The 25622-nt window shown below is 37.8% G+C and overlaps 1 protein-coding gene across 1 annotated transcript in view; it reads left to right on the top strand.

Moving 5' to 3' along the window:
• Positions 1–24732, top strand: part of LOC113225806 (protein real-time) — a 91334-nt gene extending 66602 nt beyond the window's left edge. Inside the window, exons 4-9 of the mRNA XM_026458246.1 lie at positions 11476–11621; positions 12761–12950; positions 14371–14459; positions 16501–16759; positions 19127–19245; positions 24574–24732. Coding sequence (XP_026314031.1) covers positions 11476–11621; positions 12761–12950; positions 14371–14459; positions 16501–16759; positions 19127–19245; positions 24574–24732 — 962 coding nt within the window. The remainder of the gene's footprint in view (positions 1–11475; positions 11622–12760; positions 12951–14370; positions 14460–16500; positions 16760–19126; positions 19246–24573) is intronic.
• Positions 24733–25622: the final 890 nt, after the last annotated feature.

Below are 25622 nucleotides of genomic sequence, written 5' to 3'. Positions count from 1 at the left end.
TATTTTATTATCAATTGCACAGTATCATGCATGAGTACTATGACATTTCCAATTTCCTAACCATCATTAAAGAATGACACGAATTGTTACATAATGCATTTCGAAGATTCGAAAATCATTTAATTCGCATTAATATTCATAAGAGTTTCAAAGCGATATAAGACAGTTAACCAGCCCCCGTAGCATGGCTACTCATGACAAATAGTCCCGACACGCGCGATAAAATTGGAATAAGCGCGCGCTATTGGCTGCCTCAATCAGATCTAATTTAGATAGCCAATAGCGCACGCTTATTTCAATTTTATCGCGCGCGTCGCGACTATCATGCGTCGCCACACTACGGGGGCAGGAGTGAACTATGCCGCCGAAACAATCGGATATTAACTACGATTTGGTTTTAATGTCGAACCTTATTTAATGGTGGCGTTTTGAACGATTTTATTTAACTAGGACTTAGCGCCATATTTATAAGCGAATTGATTGGCCGTGTTATCCAACCTGACACATGACATACCGATATTTTATGTCCTACATGTCGGTGCGACATTTAACGGCGCGTAAATAAACTTAAAACATTTAAAAAATTAAATACCATCAACTTACACGCATCCACTGCTTCACGTGAGTTGCCTTTTAAGTCGGAAGCCATATCCGGACATTGTCATAGGACACTGCGACCGGCATCTCCGGCACTAGCCAGGAGAGCTAGTAGAGGATGTGCTAGACATCTTGCGGTCCTTCCAGTCGCGTAGGTTTTTGGGAACTGGTGAGACGCTACGGCGTCGAGAGGTGAGAGTGCCGACAGCTCTGCCATAAAAGTGGAGCTTTGGTAGTGGACTTTAGAGTCCACAGCTTAGCGGTGGCAACCGTGTGCAATGCATAACGGGAAGTGAACTTGCCAACAGCTCCGGTGCCTATCCGGACAGTAGGGATGGGCGCTGTACGTGCGTGCACCCGAGGCAACTCACCCAAGGCACTTTGTGAACCGGACGAAGTCTGTGCACTGAGAAGGTCGCCGTGTGGGCTGGCTTGCACAGGTTATACTGCCCTTCTCGTATACCCTTAGGGTCGGTACGGAGGGTCACTATAATCAAAACTTATATAGAAAGGAACGGGGATGTCCTATGCCACCTGTATCCAGCTGCTACCAGCCACTTTCTCAGGTCGACCGTACATCTTGCCGCAGGGCATCCTAAACTACGTTTGCCTTGACGTGGTCACCACTATAGAACAAGTCTGCAGACATACCACTGTCACTTAAGCTTACTGATTTAAAAATTAAATATCAAATTTTAATCGAATGTGTATTGGCCATGTTGATCTACAATCTTTTTGGGTAATTTTAGAGTTCCCCTTTCATAAAATTGTTTGTCTTACTCATAACGTACAGCTGTAAGTGTCGTTTGATGGTGGTATCTTCGCTGTGAAAGTCGTGTTTGTTCAAAGAATTTTGTAAAGACTGAAATAAGTAAAAGTCTGTTCTTCACCGAAAAGCTCATGGTAAATTTCAAATTAAATTTCATACATCAATTCCGACAAACTCAAGAGGTGCGAGCCCAGATTCGAACCCACGACCTGTACTTGAGAGGAGGTAGGTCAAACCATTAGGCTACTACGGCGGTTTTTATACTTTTTTGTATTGTAAATGTGCTTATGAATAAATGTTTTGTTATTATAACGGGTTGGGCTGGGCTGCATTCCCTCTAAGGAGGCGGTTTCGGCCTTCGTCACACTGTTTTATTTTCCGATCGAGGACTTGCCTCGTTTTCCAAGGGTTGTGAATCTTCTTCGGCGGTTACATCGCAGTGTTTTCTTTTCACCGTTAACGAGAAGTCGTGTTACTAAACGTTATTCACACGTCCATAAATAATTTTTACTCCCACGGCGCTTACTTCAAAGGATGTCCTTTCCGACCTTGTCTGCAAATCAAACGTGACTCGTTAAGTATTCAGAATATCCCATTATTACTTCGTCCTACGCCGAATAATTAGTCAACAAGTTATAATTACGGACTAGATTAGTTGGATTACCTGGAATACTTCATTATTCAGCTCTAGGTGTTAACTAAACATGCTTACAAAGCTAGAGTATTAATTACGAGATATTCGTATTTTACCTGTACAGTCTATGTTTCTTTGAAAAATAAAACAGCGTATATTTTGGTGTAAAATTTCTTGCTGGAGTACAGTGAACGGCACACTCATCTCCTAAATTATAAATGATTTAAATTGAGCTTTTTTGATGGCACGAAAGTTGAAAAAAAAAGAACGTTGTCTCGGATTGGTTTTGGTCTAGGTTAATTTCGCTATCCTGGACTCATAGCATAGGAAATTCCCTATTTTAAGACCAAGGAACTGTTTACAAGACCTCATTAAAAATATCACAAATTCGCTGATGTCGGTAGTGAGTATACAGCACCCTGTTTAGTACCAGTTGTAATAGTACACCTCCTTTTAAAAGGTTCGTTGAGAGCTTTACTGCGTTCCGGTTTTGAAGAGTAGGTGCTGGTGAAATTACAGGCACGTGTCATCTTTATAGTGGGTTCAACGGCAGTGCCTTTAAAATCTATGCCATTTAAAATCTGAGCGAGCTAAGGTTGGCATGTCGCTAGCCACCAGGCGCACGACTTGTTCGCCCCATCACTATTACCTTCAATAATAAAGGGGCATCATTCGAAAGGGAACATTATTTGGAAACGCTTTTCGCCTATCCTATAACAATAATAACGCTTTGACCCAGAAAGCCACTTCTATGCCCCATATGTTGCCTTTAACAGGTCTTCGCAGGTGCAGCTGCTCGAACACAGTGGTCACGAGGATCGGTGAGACATACTTCATGTGAGGGTTCCGTACCCACAATGGCTTTGAATCGGGTTGATATGTCCCCATTTCATCATGTGGTCTCTGCAGATCAACTTGCGTCCTGAGACGGACCTGGGTGAATAACATCAACTGGGACAGCAATTTGCGCCTCGCGTCCGTTGGGCTACCTTCTATGGCAGCGGTATTTTTTTTTATAATAATACCAAGTGACAGGACGAATAAGTCGTGCGGCCTGATGGTAAGCTACACACGCCTGTCCGTAACAGTTGCATCTGAGGGGCACTGCCACTGCGCCCGTCACGCTGAGACTGCTTGGCAGCAGAAATAGGTAAGGTGGCTGTACTTCCCTTTTTTTCCGGGGGAAAATCCGTCATGGATACCACCGCGTCAGGGGAGGCGCGGTGGTAATGTGAGACTTTTACTCAATAAAAACCCCCGGGTATTCCCACACCCCATGTGGGACGGGGCTGTGGCCACGTGCTTTACGATCCACGGCCCCGTCTGTGGTTGTCCGCCACCGCGGACTCACCCCTGGGGGATCACTATTCCCCCTCCATCGTTAGTGGCATGCCGGGAATACTTGGCACACCAACCAACCCGTGAACCCTTAGCTAATGGGTGACAAAAGCCCCCGTTTTTTATTCCCAGGGTTCACTCTCAGGGCGGCAGTTGGCGGGCATAAGCCAGCCGCCTGCGCACCGAGCGTTTGCGGCACATGAGGAGGGATCTCCCTCTCGCTCCCCTTCCGCGACATTACATCAGTAAGAAAGAGGCCACCGCAGTCCATGCCGTCTCGCTACCAACCATAGCTCGAACCACGGTTGTCGTGTCCTACCACTGCGGTCAGGGACGACCGCTGGTCCTCCCACGCCGGTCATGCCTGCAGTGTGTGTTGCGCCGTATCTTCGGCGCAACCACATATGGCCGTCGATTCTCGTACCACCCTGCATAGGTATTTGCCAAAGCAGCCATGCCCTGACAGGACTTGCGCAAGGTGGAAGGAGACTCCTCCCCAGAATCGATCCGTCCATTCTCCCAGAACGGGTCGAATCGCTCCGATGGTCCAGCCAGATCTCGGCTCCTGCAGCCTCTCTTGCCACATCCGGAACAAGACCCGGCGGATGTTTATCCGCCATCGATTAATGTGCTCCAGAAGTGGCTCCTCCCCTTCGGCCCTCAGTTCCGCTGTCCGCCAATAGATGACTGACAACGCCTCCGCGTCCAGATCCCATGGTGGGGGGGACCCCATGGCAGGGATGCCATGACACAGGCCGCCTCATCGCGCGGTATACTCTAGATACCCTGGCCGCTAGAACCCGTTGTGGTCTCCGCAACATGGTCTTGCCCTGAGCTTTGATGCTGTTCGCCCGTATGGGCGCCCCGTACAAGGCCATCGAGCGCACCACCCCTATATACAGGCGTCGGCAGCTGGCACTCGGCTCTCCCACATTCGGCAAAAGCCGACTTAGGGCGGAGACTATATCCGCCAACTTTTGGCCTGATAGTCTTGCTGGAGGGAACAATGCGATTTACCGAATCATTTACAATTCAGAACATGTGAAACGACTTGCTTTAATTGCGAACGAAAACGTTGCGAGGAAATCTCCGTGTCGGATTCACAAAATTTTTCGATAAAGTGTGTACTTAAATTGGAATATCATGGTGGTATGGATTTATCTCTCTCCTTAGTAGAGATGCATATACACACTTAAAAATGTACAGTTAATTATGTATCTATTGCATTTTGATGTCAAATATTTAACATGAAATATATTCAAAACAGAGCGCTACGGAATATCGTTAAAGCCATATTTGCGAGTACAATGGATCTGTAAATAGACTAAGATACAATATTGAACAGTAGATATCGGATTTGCTGCCAACATTTTGCTAAGGGAAATAAGAGAATAATACTAGGTGCTGCTATAATTACATACATCAACAGTGTCTAAGGATCAAGCGCACTTTAGCCAATTACTGAAAATAAAATTTGGCCAATAGATGCCGTGACCTACGAAATAAATCGCGCTATGTTGCCAACTTTCACTAGTTGAGGCACTATAAGAAGTAGAAAACTAAATAAAGAATCAAACATTGTTATAACCATTATATGACAATGTACTTACTCTACATTTTCAGTTGTTTATCAATAAAAGGTAATACAATGAATACAAAACAAAAACGATCAGCCTTGTATTGAATTGTTACATGAATTAATATGACTATGACTCCCACAACATTAAGAAAACGAGACATATTTAATGTTATTTTTAAATGATACTTGAAAAACGGAAGAGGTTCTCAATTCAACAGTACTTTTATTATTCAATTTTTTTTATGTTAAGCCTTACGTAACGTTAATTATTCCGACGTAAATATCCGGATAATCCGGATATTTCAGATCCGAAAAAAATATTTGACGAATATCAGGATAATTCGGATATCCGTATTGCAAACCCTATTATAAAGCTATTGTTGATAAAAAGCTCTTCAAACCCACGGTGTAAGCGCGTATTAGGTCCGGTGACACTCAGAGGTCGAGATGCTTTTCTTCTGGTAGTAGATTATAATCATTGGTATCTTGGGTCGATCTAAAATGACCGAGATCCTGTAGTTGAATACTTACGACACAATAATGATCTCAGACGTAGGTTAAGTGCTGTGACGTATATTAATAAGCAGATATTTTAAACATCTCTTAAATGCGTAATTAATCACTGAGACATGGTCGTTCACTATGTTGCCCTCCTTGTCATAGCCAACCATCGAGTATATCACCAGAAATAGAGACGAAATGTCATTTAATTTGTGTGAAAACTATTCTGCCAAATCATTACGATGACAACTGCGCTCCGATTGGCCAGCCCGAATTCGAAACAATTGAAGGATGTCGTCAATTGTTTCAATTCAAACCGACCAGTTTAACATGAACTTTGCTAATAATAGACGAAAATTGAAAAATTATATTATTGAATATCTAAGTACTGTTGAAATGTGATTCCGTTTGTTTTGTAATTAGATGTTTTGCTGTTTTTCCCACACCACCGAACAGAACAGCACGGCATTGTTAGAGATATTATCTTTATTACAATAAATACATAATATTTTTGGAATATACGGAGACGTACACACAGAGGTCAGTTTTTGGCGCTGTACTATTTCAGCTTTCTAATTTGTGATTTCAGGGATGGGTGGCCTTTATTTCGTCTCTAATTCTTGTTATATACTCGATGTAGCCAACGCATTTGCATTCCGGTAATTTTCGACATATTGGCACCTAAAGTTCTGTTGTCACCTAAAAAATGACAAATACGTTGATTTTGCTTAATAATAAAGCTGAAACTAAATAAGATATAGAACCGATTAGAGGAGATTTTACATCTCGTCTCGCGGATTCCAGATAATGTGTCAATAACTAAATTTCGCTAAAAATGTCGGTTACGTTAGTTATAATAATGAGGGCACTATGGGCATCAAAGAAGGCTCAAAGTCACCCAAAGGGCAATTGAGAGCGCTATGCTCGCGCAGATTCACTGCGATCAGATCAGCTATTTCTGAGGATCTATTCCCGTTCTCCGTCCGACATCCGTCCGAAATAATTACTGGCAAATAAACAATACTTGAACAAAGCAGATGACAATGTCAAGTATGTAGTTTCATTCGCATCATGCGTGTTTTAGTTTGGTTGAGTATTACTTATTTGACAGTAATTATTTCCGTACCCGACGACGAAGAACGGGAATAAGCCCTGATTCGGATATCCGCAAAAAATCAGTGTAACCTACATAGTCCAGAGAATCGCTAAGCTCAAGTGACAGCGAGCGGGGTACATTGCTCGTGGATCAGATAGCCGATTGGCCAGAGGACCGAGTTTGGGCAGACCACTCCCAAGTTGGACCGGATGACCTGGTGAAGGTAGCGGGAATCAGCTGAATGGATACAAGACCGGTCGTTGTGGCTATCTTTGGAGGAGACTTATATTGAGCAGTGGACCTCTCGCGGTTGAAGTGATGTTGAATCAATCAGTAATCGTTGCAGGTTGCACAGTCCCCTAACGCCTTTATACACGTTCCCAACATCTGAGAATATCCATGATCCTAGCCTCAATCTCCATACAGTACATTACACCCTCCCTATCCTTCCTAACTCCTTCTTTGTCCGCAGGCCCGTCTCGCGTCTCGACGAATTCCGACGAGAACTCTCCTACACATCTAAAATCTCGCAACAAATCCTCCAATAGACGGTCTATCGTGATGGTGAAATCTGGCTCCCTTCCAGACGTATCAGTGGAAAATCGATCCTCCTTACAGGGCAGGACGCACAGAAACAAATGCACGGACTTTTGCAACCATCGATGTCGGTCCGCGTCCCCGCGCTACCCGAGCGCAGATCGTGGTGTTTTCGAACCTGGCACCTCATCAGACAAGTTATCTAAAAAAAAACATTCACTCGGTGTTAAAAATATGTTACCAACAAAACCTTGCAAAAAACCATGTTGTCATTACACTACAAACGCGTACACTCAAAGCGATTCTTTTTTCGATAGGCAGTTAATTTTTTTTACTGGCAGGGACGTTACGATCATGGCGTTTATGTGTGCGGTCGCTGCGTTCCTGTTTATCTTCGCAGCGCCCGCGTATTATAGGGACCGCCACCGGTAGCAATTAATACCTGTAAATATGTTTATATGTAAATATATTATAAATTATTATACGCCGTTTCATCTGTAGATTTGCTAAATAACTTAAGAACTTTGTTTATTATTAGGACGGAAATTGCTACCTAGCAATAAGGCTGCCTGTTTAATTTACTCGAGGGAAAACTACAAACAATTTCTCGCAGGAATATACGAGATGTACGGTAATTGTATGCTCCACTGACATTGGAACGTTTACCCTTGCACCGGGAGACGGGCGAGGCGGGGGGAGGCGACCGTGACCTGCTCGCTCAGGATAGGGGCGGGGGTGTTGAATTAAAATTTGTTACGTGGGACGTTCCTGCAGTGTGTAGGCGGAGAGGATTTCGTATATTGCTACATTACTGACGTTTGCCTATAATTTCCACGCACTGGTTTTATAGTTAGGTTAGGTTAGGTTACACATAATCATGATTCACATAATCGTCATGGTCGGATATTCTTTAAATCATAGTCGGCCATGTTTATTCAGCTCATTCAGGTTTCATTACGATGTTTTCCTTCATTAAAGTCAAAGTCTTGAGCCATAAACCTTTTCGTCGACCCCACCGAATAAACTTGTAAAGGAAAAACTGCGACTACAGGAGCAATTAAAAACTTAAAAAGTAATATTACACATTGGTGATTGGATATACTTAAATACAATGTATGACAAATTAAAGGTGAAAAAACATTGTCTTATATTAAAATACGAAACACGAAAATATTGATAGTTAATCAGAAATTAATAAAAAACTCTTTTATATTTTTAATTTTAGTAAAAATTACTTCGGCGGCTGCTCGCTTGTAGTGTTTAAATTGTAATGGCAGAAGTGATATATATTTACTTCTAAATGTGAGATAATATTTCTCTGTTTTACTATGGTTAATAAGATTTGTCAATGCGAATATTATATAGTTACATGGTTATTCTAGTAGTTGGTCATGAATTTTTGAAAGTGCAAAAATGTATTACAATTTTAAAGATTTTTAATGATTCCCACGAATCATATTACAAAGTTAGTTTGTTATAAACATGCAAGAATATATCGCACTGTTAATGTAATAGTGTATTAACCCAAAAAGTGGACTTTCTCAGAAACGATGAAAAACGAATCATTAACGTCCCGCAAAAAAATCATTAAAATTTATATGTTACAGTTTATTATAGACAGTTAAACAATTTCTCAAATATATTTAAAAATAAAAAGGAAAAAACAATTTCATGTTTTTGAATAAGGATTATTTTGGCCAGAAATAGCTTACATAAAGTGTCTCATTTCGGGTTAAGTTGATGTGTAGAGAATCAAATTTTACGTTCAGTAATGATAATATTAAATTTAACATATTTTGAGTTACAACATTATTGTAATAGCAATGTAGTGTGCAAAATGGTAACCTATCACAAACTCGAAATTTTTTTTTGTACTAAATAACGTTTGTTCGAATTTTCATTACACCGAAAACCGAATTATAACGAAACAGTTGTTCTTTCAGGATATGTTGAATATTTATCGCAAAGACACGATTAGGTTCGATTAGGTTAGGTTTAAAAGAAAAAACGTTTTCCTCTCAAAATTACTTTCGAGGTTAGGAAATTTCGACCAAACGTTATTTCTGGAAAATGTTCTGTGAAAACCGCACAAAATACATACTTGCAATATTTGTGCGAGATTGTTGATTTTATTTTTCGTAGAATGAATTTTGGCGTACCGAATAATTATAAAATTTATTGGAAAATAAATCTGAAATACTGTAAAATCTTTTACACGTGTGTTCGGCGGGGCCGTCGTTATAATTTAGATTAGAAGTAACCATTCTTTCACTAAGCTACGAGCGCTCTTAATCTGACTAAGTAAATTAAATAAAAATGACGCAGGAAATAAAACTAACATAAAAATGGAAGTAAATTAATTTGCTACTCGAGAATCCAGTGAAGGATAAATAATGCAAAATAGCGCTTGTGTTGAGCAAATACTGACCGTATTTGCAAACACCACCATCAAAAATATTCGACCTCGCAAAGTAACGCCTGAATCTATTAAAATTAATAATATCGTTTTTAATATTACATAGATATTTTGCCGTATTAGGCTACATACAACCAAATAGCCTCCAAGCCGTAATGTGAACATTACTGCGTTCCAGTTTTGAAGGGTAAGGGCGCTGGTGAAATTACAGGCATATGACACGTGGCAGTGACCCTCAGATCACATACCCGAATACGCGCCACTACACGCATCGGCGCTTCACTCGTGACGCGAGCTTGCCCCTAAAAATCGGCGCGTTTGAAATCACGGAGTGTTGGAAGCCTGCACTATCGTGTATGCCATCGATACAATAAGAAGAAAAAGAACCACTTTACCCGTACAAACACGGATGATACATCAGCCGTATACAACACCAATAGTCGCATACTGATTGGGCGAGGCAAATGTTCGGTCGGTTTACTCGCGCAGCAGCCTCGCTATGTTGAGCTTTATGACGCCAAGTCGTAGGCATTATGGTAAACAACACGCCTATCCATAACAGTTGCAGTGCCACTCAGAGACTTGAAATCGCAAAGATCTCAGGGGCACTGTCACTGCGCCCATCACTCTGAGACATGACGAGTCTCATATGCCTGTAATTTCACTAGCTCACTTACCTTTCAGAAATTTACAGAAATAGGTGAGGTGGCAGTACTTCCCTGGACGAACTCTTTCACAAGGAGCTCTAGTACTAGACTATGACCTATGACCGTCTTCGTAGAGGAACCCGTGCGTAGCAGTGGGACGTATAACAGCTTGGTGTTGATGACGATGATGATTTTATGTTTTGGTCGGAGGATTTTTCAGGAAATAAAATAATATAAATAGAAAAGAATAAGATGAAATATAATTTTATATTTTGAAAAATGAAGAACTTTTGATGAGTATACTTGAATTTATAAAAGTACTTAATTCTCTCGTAATCGTAATTAATTAGTAACATTGACATTGTATCTTACGGCTATATAGAACAGTATATTTTTGCACATCTAAGCATAAAACGTATTACTGCGTAACACGATCATTTTATATCAAAAATAAGTAGTTATTATGTTACCGTAATATAGATGGCTTTTGTGGTTATTCACCAAATTATTATCACTAATTACTGGTTTCTTACCACGAATGCGAAATATCGGGAAAATAAGAAGACCTCTCCTGGTAAGAAAGCTGTAATTAGTAACAATAATTATACCGGTAGTGGTGATCCATAACACAGCTTTTACCTAGCTTGAACACCAGTTTCCCATTGTAGCTTTACTAATATCTATGTTTCTACAAACTGTTATTGTAATATTTGTAAGCCATTGGGAGGAAATAAATTTCTATTCTATGGTTATTTTACTAATGGTTTTTTTGTTAGAAATGAAGGAGGCTCTTTATTCGACTGCATTTTTTCTTTTATTATTTTTTTCTTTCATTCTTTTACTGTTGGAAAGAGACTACCTCAATTTTTACTCCCATTTAAATTTGAAGAAAATATTCCACCTCTATGGATGGGAAACTAGGTGATGAATCCGGTTTCGCGCCCTTTCCGGTAACCGATTTCAATATAACTTGGCACGTAGACGTAATTCCATTAACTTGTGGTCGGTATTTTTTTTATAAAAAAGTTAATTTTAATTTAAGTTTTATTGATGTAGACTAGGAATTACTTGAGTGTTTTTTTTTTATTTTAACCTATTATTTCCCATTGCTGGTCAAAGGTCTCTCCCCAAAAAAACCCCAAAATTGATCTATATTTGATAGTGTATTTAGAAGAAAAATTTTGTTTACTAAAACCATTCAACCATGTTCCCATTTTGTTTTGATTTTTTAAAAAATAATTTCGGGAGCTATGATTCGCTCTATGTGTACCTATTATTTCAAATTTATCCAAGAATGCTTTGCCTATTCCGGACTGTGATGTTATAGTAATAATAGGTAGTGACAAATTTGTCTTTATCAGCCATTCAGAACATAATCGATGTTGTTACAGACCAATATACCCTGGACAGCGATTACATCAAGAGGTATTTGGGTGAGCTGACTCCGCTTCAGGAGTCGCGGCTGTTGCAACTCAGGAAGTGGATTGCTGACCTGCAGAAGGGGAAGGTAAGCAAGATTTAAAACAAACTTAAAATCTGTCGGAAGAAATTAACTATATAATCCATAAAGGCTTTAGAGAAGCTCATGTGTCTGCCCAGGCAAGGGCAATGTTAAAAACCATCTTCGCTTGCAATGGAATATCTAGTTGTAAATATAAAATTATTAATACACGTGTTTGTTAATATCTTTAACTATACCATGTTACCAACCATGTCGCACTGCTAAGACAGAACATAGCGCACTATTAACGGTGGGTTATGTTAACCTCTATGGTACAGTATACACCAATAGTATACTGTAGAACCATATTCTATGTGTTATTATGTTCTAGTCTTAGGTATATTGTGCTACAGGTCTAAAACTAGGAAATTCCCTGTACTGCGACGTTTAGACCAATAACCGCAACACGCAGACCAGAACCGATTCATTTCCCAAAATTGGTTCAACCGGGAGTCAAACTCGAGATCTCCTCGTCCAGCGTCCATAGTGCAAACTGATGGTTCACCGAGGTCGTTGACTGTTGGCTTTAACTGTGGCATGTTGTAACAACCTTCCATTCATATGAATCATAACTAGATGTAAAAAATGTAAACAAAAAAGTCATGATATGTCATTGTCAAAGTGTGAATGCAGGTGTGTTAAACTTTTTATTTTTAACGCAATTAGAAAAGGAGTAGGTTCTGTTCTGTAATTTGAATTATCTTTAGCAAAATATTGACAATTAACAAAAACTTTAACAATAACACAGAATAATTTAACAAACGCACTACGGAGACAAGAAGACATTCGAGTTTGGGAAACAAAAGCACAAATGGCACAAAAAATGTTTTTAATCCCGATTATGTTACCAGTCATAAAATTATTTACTACCTTAAATTTGTATTTTCTTTCTTTTATTTTATTATAATTATTGTATTAAACGAAATTAAGTAAAATATATATTGCAAAATGTGAATTGTTCCATGTTTTATCAGATTACGACTCGCAAAAGAGATTTATTATGCCAAAAATGAGACACTACCATTGAAAATGTATTTTTTTTACTCGGTTATACCTTTTCTTTACATTTTGCACATCTAATGATTGATACTAAAAACAAAATGCGGGTTTTCTTCCACATGGTTTTCACAAGTACAATTTTACAGGTGCCAAGCGACACGACTCTTCTCCGTTTTCTGCGCGCGCGCGACTTCAATGTAGAAAAAGCGCGAGAAATGCTCTCGCAGAGCCTGCTCTGGCGCAAAAAGCATCAGGTCGACCGCATTCTATCTGAGTACGAGACCCCTGACGTAGTCAAACAATACTTCCCTGCTGGATGGCATCATCATGACAAAGGTTAGTATTGTCATTGAACAATAAAACATGTTGTGTTACTCCCTACAAACGTAGCAGCACGGTTTGTATGTTTGTACCATCGAGTATATAACCAGAAATAGAGACGAAATGTCATTTAATTTGTTTGAAAACTATTCTGCCATATCATTACTGTGACAACTGCGCTCCGATTGGCCACCCCGAGTTCGAAACAATTGACGGGTGTCGGCAACAGTTTCACTTCAAATCGATCAATTAACTTGACAGTTAGCTATGCTGTAATGGACGAAAATTGCAAAATTACACACTTAATATTTAATTACCGATGAAATGTGATTCCGTTTGTTTTGTAATTAGATGTTTTGCTGTTCTGTTTTGATCTCCCACACCACCGAATACAACAGCACAGCATTGTTAGAGATATTATCTTTGTTACAATAAATACAGAATATTTTTTGGAATATACGGAGACGTACACACAGGTCAGTAGTTGGCCTGTCTATATTTCAGCGCAAATTGAGTTGATATTTATAAGCGCTGTATCGCTAATGTGTTACCAGGAATATATGGCACTTATTTCGTCTCTATTTCTGGTTATATACTCGATGGTGTGCACGCTCGCCGCGCCCTGTACGTACGCACCACAAACAATAAATACACTAGAAGTGCTTGGCGGGCGCGGCGGTGTGACAACAGTATACGGAGTGCCACATACTTAAGCTCTGTCCACCATTGTCGCTTTGTACTTTATGGTCGTGTTATCTTGCGCAAAACATCGAAAATCGTAGACAAATGCCTTATTTTGCTACTTTTTTTAACGCACAGTATTTCAATTTCTCCCGCCCCGGGAATCGAACCTGGGACCTCTGCGTGACAGTCTGGCATGGTAACCGGTCCGGCCACGGAGGCAGTTTCAAACTTTTTTATAGTCTGTTCCAATCCATTTTGAACAAAAGTAAACAAACCTGTTTGGTTAAAATTCTAAATCTATCTCTCAATAAATCGTATAAGTAACACTTTCACGTATATTTCGAAGATTTCGACTTGATATATCATCACTTTTTCCAACAATATTCATTTAAATAGCATCGTCAAATCGTATTTGAAACATGGTAGTCCAAAAGTGAAGTTATTATTCCTCTATACTTCTATGACTTGCCTATGGTTGCATAGTGCTGTTCGAAAAAAAACATTCGGTTCAATCAATTAAAGTCTAGTAATCGATTATTAACACCTTTACACCGTGTACACCTTTCATTATAGAATTGAAGCGTTCGCTCGTCGTTGAAAGTATATGGACTAATAAATAAGTAGGGTACTGTTTTCCAGTCAAGCAGTGCTAACTCCGTCAGCAAAGTTAGATACGTACCCGACATAAATAGGCTTTAAAATACTAGAAGTACAGGCTAGATTTTGAACTATCTTACAACCCTATTGACAGACGGTCGACCGCTCTACATCCTCCGGCTGGGCCAGATGGACGTGAAGGGACTGTTGAAATCCATCGGCGAGGATGGCCTCTTGAAGTTGGTGAGTGGTTTCTGATGTTATTGGAATGAGATACTATTATTATCTATAGGAAATGAAACTATTTTTTCGGATTTAAATCGCTTATATTTGTTTTTTCAAACAAACCGACGTTTCTTATATTGGACAAACGAAGCGAAGTATTTGTACCCGCGTCAAAGAACATATTGCTAATGTCAAACACCGTCGCGTAAACAAGTCTGCAGTCTGCGAGCATGTCATGGATAAACCTAAACATTCAATGAAGTTTGACAAACCCCAGCTCCTTGTAAAAGAACTCCGGTATCTACCCAGAATGCTGCGAGAGGCCTTTGAAATTAAAAAAACATCCTAATTTCAACGGGGCAGATGGTTTCTCTGTACCACCAGTTTGGGATCCAATATTTCCTTTGATGAAAATCCCAAACAAACATAAGACTGCAGTACTAATTAATAATAAATTCATTCCATACAATAATTTGTAAACGTAATGTAGCGTAAATTGGAATGTTGTCTTTGTAAAATTAAAAATAAGTTATTTAATTAATAACTTTTGCAACTATAGTGAAAAAATAGGGTGGTTTGCATTAATATTACACATAACTGGTTGATGACTGTACCACCTCAGTCGACCGTGACCATGGGACCTGTAAAGGGCCCGAAACGTCGGTTTGTTTGAAAAAACAAATATACGCGATTTAAATCCGGAAAAATAGTTTAATTTCCTATGTGTAACTATCGCAAAAACCTAAGAACTCGATATACCATTATTTCTTCAATATTTATTGCCTAATTTCAGTGTGCAGTGCCTAATTTCCCGGACAATTTTTATTATATATTAGAATATACTCGAATGTTTAAATAATAAAAAATAAAAAAGGATTTTATCTAGTAACATAATCTTAGTCCCCAAAGTTTTCACCACAAACGCACAAACCCCTAACTTAGTCGGTGTATTTTAGACTTTTTCTCTTTTGCTCTGGCTGCAAAACATTGTGACAGAACCTGCACGTGTCGAACACGGTTCACAACCATTGGCAAACGTTTGTAGTCCCCATTCCGCATTGGACCAGCAGCGAGGCAAACTGTGACATAAACCCTCTCCTTAGAGACCCGTGGGCGTGGAACTGTTAGGTGGTCGTTCAGATCAGTCTTTTTGAAGAAATCTAAACCTCCTAAAACATCTAATTACAAAACAAACGGTATCATATTTCATCGGTAATTCAATATTAAGTATGTAATTTTCGTCCATTATAGCAAAGCTCAAGTCATCTGGTCGATTCGAAGTGAAACAGTTGACGACACCCGTCATTTGTTTCGAACTCGGGCTGGCCAATCGGAGCGCAGTTGTCACAGTAATGATATGGCAGTTTTTAAACAAATTAAATGACATTTCGTCTCTATTTCTGGATAAATACTCGATGCACTGAATCAATTTAACTGACTTCCCGATTCCCGTAGCGGTGGCCTGAGTTGTATCCCACGTAAAATATTGAAATTAATGTATTGCATTGTGGAAAACTACGGCTGTAATTAAAAAAATCAAACTTTGCAATACTATCGTATTGGCTTAGGCTACTATAGATCGTGTCTATTGTACAGGCTACAACGATGAAATAAATAAAATGTAAATTTTGTATTAAAAAAAAACCAGAACAAAAGTTCGTGGATTACATCTATTTGCCAAGTTTCAGTGCGCGAAACCGGATTGATCCCCTAGTTTGCCACCCTTAGAGGTGGAATGTTTTCTTCTAATTTAAATAAGGCCAGTACTAAGGTACCCCTTTCCAATAAAAAATAATCATCGAAATGAAGACTAATCGCGTAGCATAAATAAAAATGAATTTCGATTCGAATGTCGAATTGAGAATCTCCTCCTTTTTTTTAAAGTCGGTAAAAAATAAAACACTTTTTTTGTTGCTTAATGTTGTGTATGTAAACTTTATCTACTGTACTATATTGTACTATATTATCTTGATTATTAAAATGTTTCTGTAATTTATACTACTAAATTGTAATCTCTTACGTAACAAAATATCATGCCCTACTAAACGCTTTTTTCTAGACTCTTCACGTTTGTGAAGAAGGACTCAAGCTCCTCGAAGAGGCAACACGGTCATCGGAACACGCGATCCAGTCGTGGTGCATGTTGGTGGATCTGGACGGTTTGAACATGCGGCACCTATGGAGACCAGGCGTCAGAGCGCTGCTGCGCATCATCCAGATTGTGGAGGCCAACTACCCTGAGACCATGGGAAGGGTGTTGATAGTGAGAGCACCCAGAGTCTTTCCTATTCTTTGGACCATTGTCAGCACGTTCATCGGTAAGGACTGTTTTTAACTGTGCGAGGAAGTAGTTACTTAAGCGTGGTTACACACGGCGACATTGATGCAATCGTTTATAAATCGCAAGTGTAGCGATGCAGTCGCGCGTTTGCATCGCTGCTAACAGTCGTCGTGTGTAACAGCTCCAAGGTAGATACTTGTTAGTAAATAATCAAAGCTATGTATAACGTGATAATGCCGATTTTTTAGAACTACGAATATCAATATTAAAATATTTTATAATTCATCTTCCTAAACTTAAATTAAATTTGCCACCCTTAGAGAATTTTCAGATATAATTTAATGATTGTCACGACATTAGTAAATTATAAACTCATTAGGCTAAGTTCACATATCGCACTGTTAATACAATAGTGCATTAACTCAAAAAGTGTATGTTCTCAGAATCGATCGAAAAACGAATTACTCACTTCGATTGAAAGATCTGTGTAAATTTATGTAAAAGTTATTTCCTACTTACCAAATATACGTATTTAAAAATAAAAGAGAAAATAGTTTCATATTTTTATATAAGGATAATTTTTTTTTTTTAGGAGCTAGCTCACATAAAGCGTGTCGCATTTTGAGTTAAGTAATTAATTAGATATATTTTAGTTGTTTTTTACAATATTCTAACGACATTTTTATTGACGTGTAGAGAATCAAATTTTACATTCAGAAATGGTATAATCTTGAATTTCATAAATTTTGAGTTATAACTCTATTGTAATAGCAGTGGAATATGAGTATACTTTTAACCAAGGAGGTTTAAAGTAACTCATTTTGAGTTCAATACATATCTTTCAATTATTGTTACAATATTCTGACGACGGTTTTAATGACGTGTAGATAATCAAATTTTACGTTCAACAATTACATCATCTTGAATTTCACATATTTAGAGTCAAAGTCATTTATTCTATAGTTAAAATTTGTACACTTGAATACGTCATTTTTTAAGCTACTGCTGGTTCACTACGTTGATCTCCCTATAAAGAACGAGCAAGAAGCTCTAGGGATTGCTCCTTTCAAATATACTTAAATGCTATGAAATACACTTTGTTTGGAATCTAGATTCATGTTGTCTTTCATACATCTTTATCTAACAAATACTCTTCAATTTTGTAATACGACTTTTCAATTCAAATACTTTTAATGTAAGTTTTCAACTTACGAAATAATAATCTTAATATATGCTCCGGTATCTTATTGAAATAACGTATACAGTTCCCCATAAAATATTTGTTTACCTAGGTTAAATGAAATCGTGGTACCATGGGTTTGGACTTAGTTCTAAGGTTAATATTATGAATATCTTCTTTTTTAATGAAATTATGTATATTTTTACGGGCATGCAAAATATTTGAGTCAATGTATTATGATGCCACAGTCATAATACCAGCCTCCTTAAACTTTTCTCAGAGAGAAATCCGAGAACCTAAACGGTACACAGAACGAGTCTCTCGGTTTTGCAACACAAATATGGTTTGTATATCTGTCGCTTTACCCCACAAGAGCCTAATAATACTAATGCGATAGAAGTTTGCCAAAAATGTAGCGAAGTTCATTTCTGGTCCCTTTCTGCTCCTGAGGTCGACAAACACGATAGTATGTGTGAATGACAATTTAATATCGTAAATAAAAGAACCCATTAATAACGCGCGTGCGCGTTAAAACTAATTTAACACCAAACCGGATTTAATTTCTTTTAAATTGAATAGCTTTGTTAATTCATTGTATAAATGTAAATTAAACGTGTTCTAGCTTAGGCAAATAAGTTGGATCGTCTATAGATATTAATAGAGCGGTGGTGGCTTAGTGGTAGAAAGGTTGCCTCTCAATTGTGAGGTAGATGGTTCGAGTGATGATTGCCCTATGAGAGAACGGCTGAAAGCCTTAATTGTGGGGTCGACGGTTTGAATCCATATGGCAGCATGTACCTACCTATGATCTGTATTTCTACGGGCCTATGCACACAGTGTATTTTTTACGGCGCCGTAGAGGCTCAATGAATACATATGCTAAAGTTTACTAGCTGCGATTGAATCTTGTATGAATCGCGTTAACGCGCGTCATCCGCGCGTCGTCCGCGCGTAATAAATACGTCATAATTAAATTATGTGAAAGTTTTGTTACAATACCTCTCGTCAACCGTGAAGAAAACATCATGATGAAAATCTGCACGTTGAAGAAGGTTCTGAACCTTTGGACAACTCGTAATACCCGCGCATAGGACCTGCGTGGCGTACTATGACCTAAACCCAGTGTTTGGAAGAGACCGTGTCCGGCTGTGTGACGTATAATAAGTTGACGGTGATGAATAACCACTTTCCTCTCCAATCAAAATATATTCCTCGTGATTCCAGACGAGAACACGCGCAGCAAGTTCCTGTTCTACGGCGGCAAGGATTACCTGCAGACCGGTGGACTCCTCGACTATATACCTAAGGATCTCATCCCCGACTTCCTCGGCGGACCTTGCAAGGTATGCTTAAATTTATTTAAGTACAACTACTACACTTTAATCGAGATGTCACTGCCAGTAAATTAAAAAAACAAATTAAAGAACATACGCAATGATTAGTCAGATTCTTTTACGGCCTGCGACCTTGTCTATGTATATCTATCACTCTACAGAACGTCTTATGTTTCTGTAATCCTTTCTTAATCGTGATGGATGGCTCGAAGTCCAGGAGACCTATACCCAGCAGTGGGTGAAATGATGATGAAAAATTGTACAAATCTACGTTGCTTATGTACTTTAAAAGGAATAATACGAGTAAAAACAAGGATTTCATTACATCTGGAATACAGTAAAAATAAAATAAATAAAAAATAAAATCGGCTTTATTTGACATGCATAACACATAAATTTCAAACATTAAACAAAGAAGAAATATAAAAAAAAATTGTAAAAATAAATTCAAATTAAAAGAACAAAGAAACAGATCAAAAGTGTCGATGACTCAGCGTTTGAGGACTATGCTAATTACATAGCCTTTTTTTCCATTTTCATAAGTTTGTTTTTAAATAACATGGAATTAGTTAACATGGTATTTCTATTCATAAATTTTATTACTATTTCGAATTATAAGACATTATCTATATAAGGTGCCAGCAAATTAGATACGGCAAATTTAAGTGTCGACGTTCACATCGGGAGGACAAATTTAAATTTTTATACAATTTTGAACATCGTTTATGTATGATAACCGATTTTAATGAAACAAACACAATATATTATTCCAAGGTTATCTTATTCACCAAAAACCAATATCTAAATAGATTCAGCCACAAATTTTTTAAACTTTAAAAAAAAATTTTTAGTAGCGTGTATTCAGTAGGTTATTACTGACTTTGAAATATTGAAATGCAGACTTAGTTTCTTAACGATGTTATTATCTGTATTGTGGGTGTGTTTTTCCAAAACGGATAGATTTGTAATGGTTTATTAAAGATGGAAATACCGTGTTAAAAGATTGCTGGAGACTTTTATTACAACAACGCATTTTGATTTCAACTGATATGTGATTACCTACATATACCTATTTATATGTACATACTATCACCCTTATATCCCAATACCCACTGTGGTAGGCCACGAAGAGACCATAACTAATCTGCGCTCCTGAAAATTCTTTTTTTCGCCTTGTCCATTAGTCACTTTAGATTGGTGATGTTCTTAAAAAGACCAGGGGACCTACTATGAGCTCTTACAGCAATCCTATTTAAGTCTGTAAGTTGGATTGCCTGTCAAATTCGTACCTCATAAAAACAATTTATTGTAGTTTACGTTCCTCATTCGAAATCCGTTCACTTTTTCTTTCATAGCAAAATAATATCATGAGGTGCTATTTGCCAAGCAAATGGCGGTCTCATCTGTAAATACAAGCAATTCAAAAAAAGTCCTACTACTCCGTGACTAACTTTTTTTGGATTTTGTTACATTTTTAAGAAATTTCGTTTAAGTTTTATTATATTTTCAGTTTCATAATTACTTGTTATCTTTATAGGCTTTATAGCCAATTGTCAATAAATAAATACTATTAACTATTAAGCGCTTTTTGAAAATTTTTGGTCGTGTTCCCAATTTTTAAAATATTATTAATAAATTATTGGCATGAATGTATTGCAATTTTTAAATGGGATTTTAATAATTTTATTGACTGAAAATCGTAAAATAACTTTTAAATAGTGCCAAATTTGATTTTAATGCAATCAATGAAAATGTACGAATACAAGATACGTTCCAATTATGTTATCAAATTACAAACTCACCTTATTAATTTCAATGATAATGACTAGACATGACATGTAATTTTGTGGTACGACAAATTGTAAAGTATGATTAAAAAGTTGCCGATATTACAAAACAACGGTAGTAAGTATAATCAATAATAAAATTAATAAAAAAATATAATTATTCTCAATTTCGAACACAATCGATTAATAGTGCTTGAACGTTCCCAGGGTAGTATATCTTTCTGTTTCTTTCATATGATTTAGTATGTAGTTTCATCTCGCTCTTGTTGGATGTCAGCCAGCCAGCCAGAGATAATAATTAACGTTTAAAAGTAAAACTCATCATCCCGTCATGCCATTCCCGTTCAACTTTATGTAGGTCATGATACGAATTTAAACAATTCAGTTTTACCACGTCAAGTGAATTGCATGGAACTTGGCTGGCTGGTTATAAGCTCATAGTAGGCCTCCAACTTAAGGTAATTAATAAATTCAGGTGTTACTTTGCAGAAGTCCATGTGAATAAAAATGGAAGTAAATCAATTTGCTACTCCGCAAACTCAGCGAAGGTTAAATCGTGCAAAATAGCTGCGCTTCTGTTAAATATTTTGTGTCGAGTAATCAACAACTCCTGAGGATGCCTCGTGGTGAAACACTTGTCGGGTATATTTTTGGTGGTGGTTTGAGACTAGTTGCGCTTGTGTTATTTATTTTATAATTTTATGCGGAGGGTGGGTGGAAAAATTAATTGCATGAAAAAAATATTCAACACAAGCGAAGGTATTTTGCACTATTTAACAATTTCTGGATTCGCGGAGTAACAAATTAATTTACTTCAATTTTTCCAAAATCAACGATCATCTAAAAAGAGACTATATATAATATAATTCCTAACAATAAGATTTAAGTTACTGCGGTTTTTATTACAATTTGAGAGAATTAATTTCATAACTGAAAATTGACGACAAGAAACTAAAAGAGGCCTATATCCGGCAGTGGGTGAGTTCGCGGTACTGCGAGTACTGCGGATGGTAATAATAATGTGCTAGATAACCACATCAATTACTTGGTCTCAAACTAGAAGTCCTTGTGCAACAAGTACCAGAGCAACATAATTCACTCCTAGGCGCTACTCACCCCAGAGCCAATTTAGAAATATTCATTTCCTAAGTTGATCTTACCGGAAATCTACCTCGGGGCTCCCTTATCCAGCGCTCACAATTCAAATCGTTAGACCACCCGAGATCATCGTATATTATTATGGTGGATGATCAAGAATGGCAGATCAGTACGTAGGTAATTTAATATCAAAATAGAAGGACACTATATCGTAAATAAAAATATGTTTTATTTCTTTTTTCTTTGTATTTTTATAGTCTTAAGAACTTTTTAAATTCACCATGGTACAAAACATGTTAATACAATTGTATGACAGGATATAATACAATTTTAGGTTTTTATTCTTAACGTCTGTTTTATTTTTGACTAAAGTTATTATTCTTCTTCACGTCTTGGTGCGGCAGACGGACATTATAAACCCGTCGCGTAACGTGCCTCAGCAGTTCTACGACGACGTACGGTTTTATTGTTCAGTACACCTGCACTTAACAGTGCGGGTCCTCACAACGCGCTATGTCATCTTTGTATTTAATGGTCGTTCAAATTTCGTTAATTTAAGAGAAACACATAGAGAAAGCTTCGGCGCATACTTGCTTTACCTGCCTGCTAATCATGGCGGTCGTGGTTTATTCTAATATATTAAAGTTTTCATAGTAGTGGCCTGTTATTTTTGTAATTTGTACATGCTGTATAAATAGACGGTAAAAAAAAAGAGTTAACAATACGAAACACTGTTAGAATAAAGTAAACGATAACAGCAAAAAAAATCAGTTGTTCCGTACTCATTACAATACAATATATACATATACTCTTTGTTGCACACAAGAATAAATACAAAACAAACAAAGAACAAAGGCCAGCGGACTTATTGCAAAGAAAAATTATTGTTGTTAATGAGTTTCTGTATAATTTTATCTCCACTTACAATCTCACGATAGTTACTTCTGCAAATGTCATTTTAATTCGTCTTGAAATAAAAAATAGTATAAAGATTTCAGTAAAGTTTTAAAGGTCTCAATAGACTCAGCTCGTTTGACCGATTAATTATTGTTCATTACCACTCAACCAAAACATTCAAAACGCCTTATTTATTTTTAACCTATTGCTAATGGTTGTCTATAGTGAAATTTGTTCACATTAAAAGTCTATACTACCTCAGAGTTTGAATCGCGTTTTATGAACATTATTTTTTGTCAAACGGTTTGAACGACCATATGGTTAAACACTGTACAGTCAAAGAGCTATGTTCACGAAAACGTCACATCAACTGTTACACTTAAGTGTCATGTAATGTGCTATAATATTTTAACAAGTCGTCATATTCACTCAAATGTATCACCATCATTTGTAATTATGTTCAAGACGTATTTTTAGTTTCAGTACGACATATTTTAGAACTTTGCCTAGTGTTTAGTACTCTGGGCGCTAGATGAGGAGATTCCGGGTTAAATTCCCGCCAGGACCGATTAAGGGAATTATATTCCTAAATGGGTAGCGTTTTTAACCGTCTTCAAAAAAGTAGGAGGTTCTCAATTCGTCTGTATGTTCTCTTTTTTATGTATGTTACGCGATAACTCCGGTATTTGTGAACCGATTTTCATGATTCTTTTTTTGTTGGAAAGGGGGTGGAAGTATCCAGTTGGAAAGGCATGTTGGAAACAAAAAATAGTGGTCCCGTTTCATTTTGAAGAAAAGCATCCTCGAAGGGTGGCCGTTCACGCATGAAGATTCATTTTTATAAATGGCGCCTAACTTTAATTTAGGAGCAATTACTTTAATGGTTGATTTTGCTATTTCTCCAATTCAAGGCGTTTTTCTCTCAATATATTTTGAGTAGTGAGAACCGATTTATATTATCTCCAGTGTCAAGTCCTGTATAGTGGCGAACTAGGGGATATTTCAATAAAACTTAGCAAATAGACGTAATTCCACTTACTTTTGAGGCCGGTTTTTTAGTACTCTGTACTGAGATTATCCTAGGTTAATTTTATTATTTTAGTACTAGCCTGGACTCGAACTAGAAATTTCCCCGTGCTGTGAGGATCCAGAACACTCAGATCAGAACCAATTTAGAAAAACTCATTTCCCGAATTGGTCCTGCCGGGAATCGAACCCGGGACTTCCTAACTATAAAATGATTAGCAAATAAGTCCCATCATGATATCCTACAATCCATAGGTTGTGTGTATGGGATTGCTGCTTAGCAATAAGGCTGCCTTTCGTCTTGTGTATTGACTGTTGTAACGTAATGTCTCTTTGTGTATGTACAATATAGTATAGATCTGTTGCAAACCGCCAGATGGCGCCATTTGTCACTTCACGCATTGTAGTTTTTTCATTGTAACAAACAAGGCATTTAAGTTTTAAATTAATTTGCATAGTACGCTAAATGTTTGTGTTTGTAATTGTCGCAAAAATGTGTGTAATTAACCTTCTGCTTTTGTGTTTGTAGAGTTTCGTTCACGAAAGCGGCTTGGTGCCGAAAAGTCTATATGTGTCGGGTGCGTTCACGGAGCGCGATGGTGACCCTTTGAGTGAGGACAGCATTTACCAATCTGTCAGCCTCGGAAAGGGACAGGTAATGAGACAAGCATTAGCGATAATTGTGTAGTATTACCTCAGTGACAGTTTTCTTTTTAACTTTTCATTTTAAGTAATCTTTCCTATATCCATGGACAAATAACTCAGACTTACTTACTTAGAGGACTGCTAATCTCCGTCATACAGATCGCAGCTCTGAAAAAGTCAACATTCCGTCTTACATCTAGATGGCGCTGAACAATAGCTTGGAAGTAGTTGTTTATGTTAAGTATATGACCGTGGGTATTAATTAATTCCTCTTTAATATGAAATGTAAGAAGTCAGTATTTTTTTTCTATTAGTATTATTGAAATACCGATGCGAGTCAATAGATGGCGTTGTGTGTTACAAATTAATTAATAAATTAACGCTTCCTAATATGGATAGATGGCGCTAATCCTAAACAAAATAAAAGAATAGTCGACACTATCCATAAAGGTCTATGCAATAAGCACCATCTATTTGATTCGTTTGTTCAACAACACTAGCCGTAGAGCTCCTTGTGAAAGAGTTCGTCCGGGGAAGTATTGCCACCTTACCTATTTCTGGTTCCGGTTTTGAAGGGTGCTGGTAAAATTACAGGCACATGGGACTTGTCAATTTATGTCTCAGGTGACGGGTGCAGTGGCAGTGTCCCTCCGATCTTTGCGTTTTAAAGCTCTGAGTGGCACTGCAACTGTTATGGACAGGCATGTCGCTTACCACCAGGCTAACGACTTGTTCGTCCAGTCACTGGGTATTATAAAAAAAAATTGTTTTGAACCCAAAGTAATTTGCTATAGCACGTGTGTTATGGAAATCTGAAACAACGACGGTACGACGAACACCCAGACATTTACATTGACCCAGCCGGGGATCGAATCCGGGACCACAGAGATGGCGACGTCATGAAAACCGATCTGCAAGCTACTCTATCAATTA

This window comes from Hyposmocoma kahamanoa, unplaced genomic scaffold (assembly GCF_003589595.1).
Source record: "Hyposmocoma kahamanoa isolate Upper Pololo Valley unplaced genomic scaffold, ASM358959v1 175, whole genome shotgun sequence".
Taxonomy (NCBI): Eukaryota; Metazoa; Arthropoda; class Insecta; order Lepidoptera; family Cosmopterigidae; genus Hyposmocoma; species Hyposmocoma kahamanoa.
The sequence above is the reverse complement of the archived record's forward strand: the minus strand, read 5'-3'. Positions and strand labels throughout refer to the sequence as shown.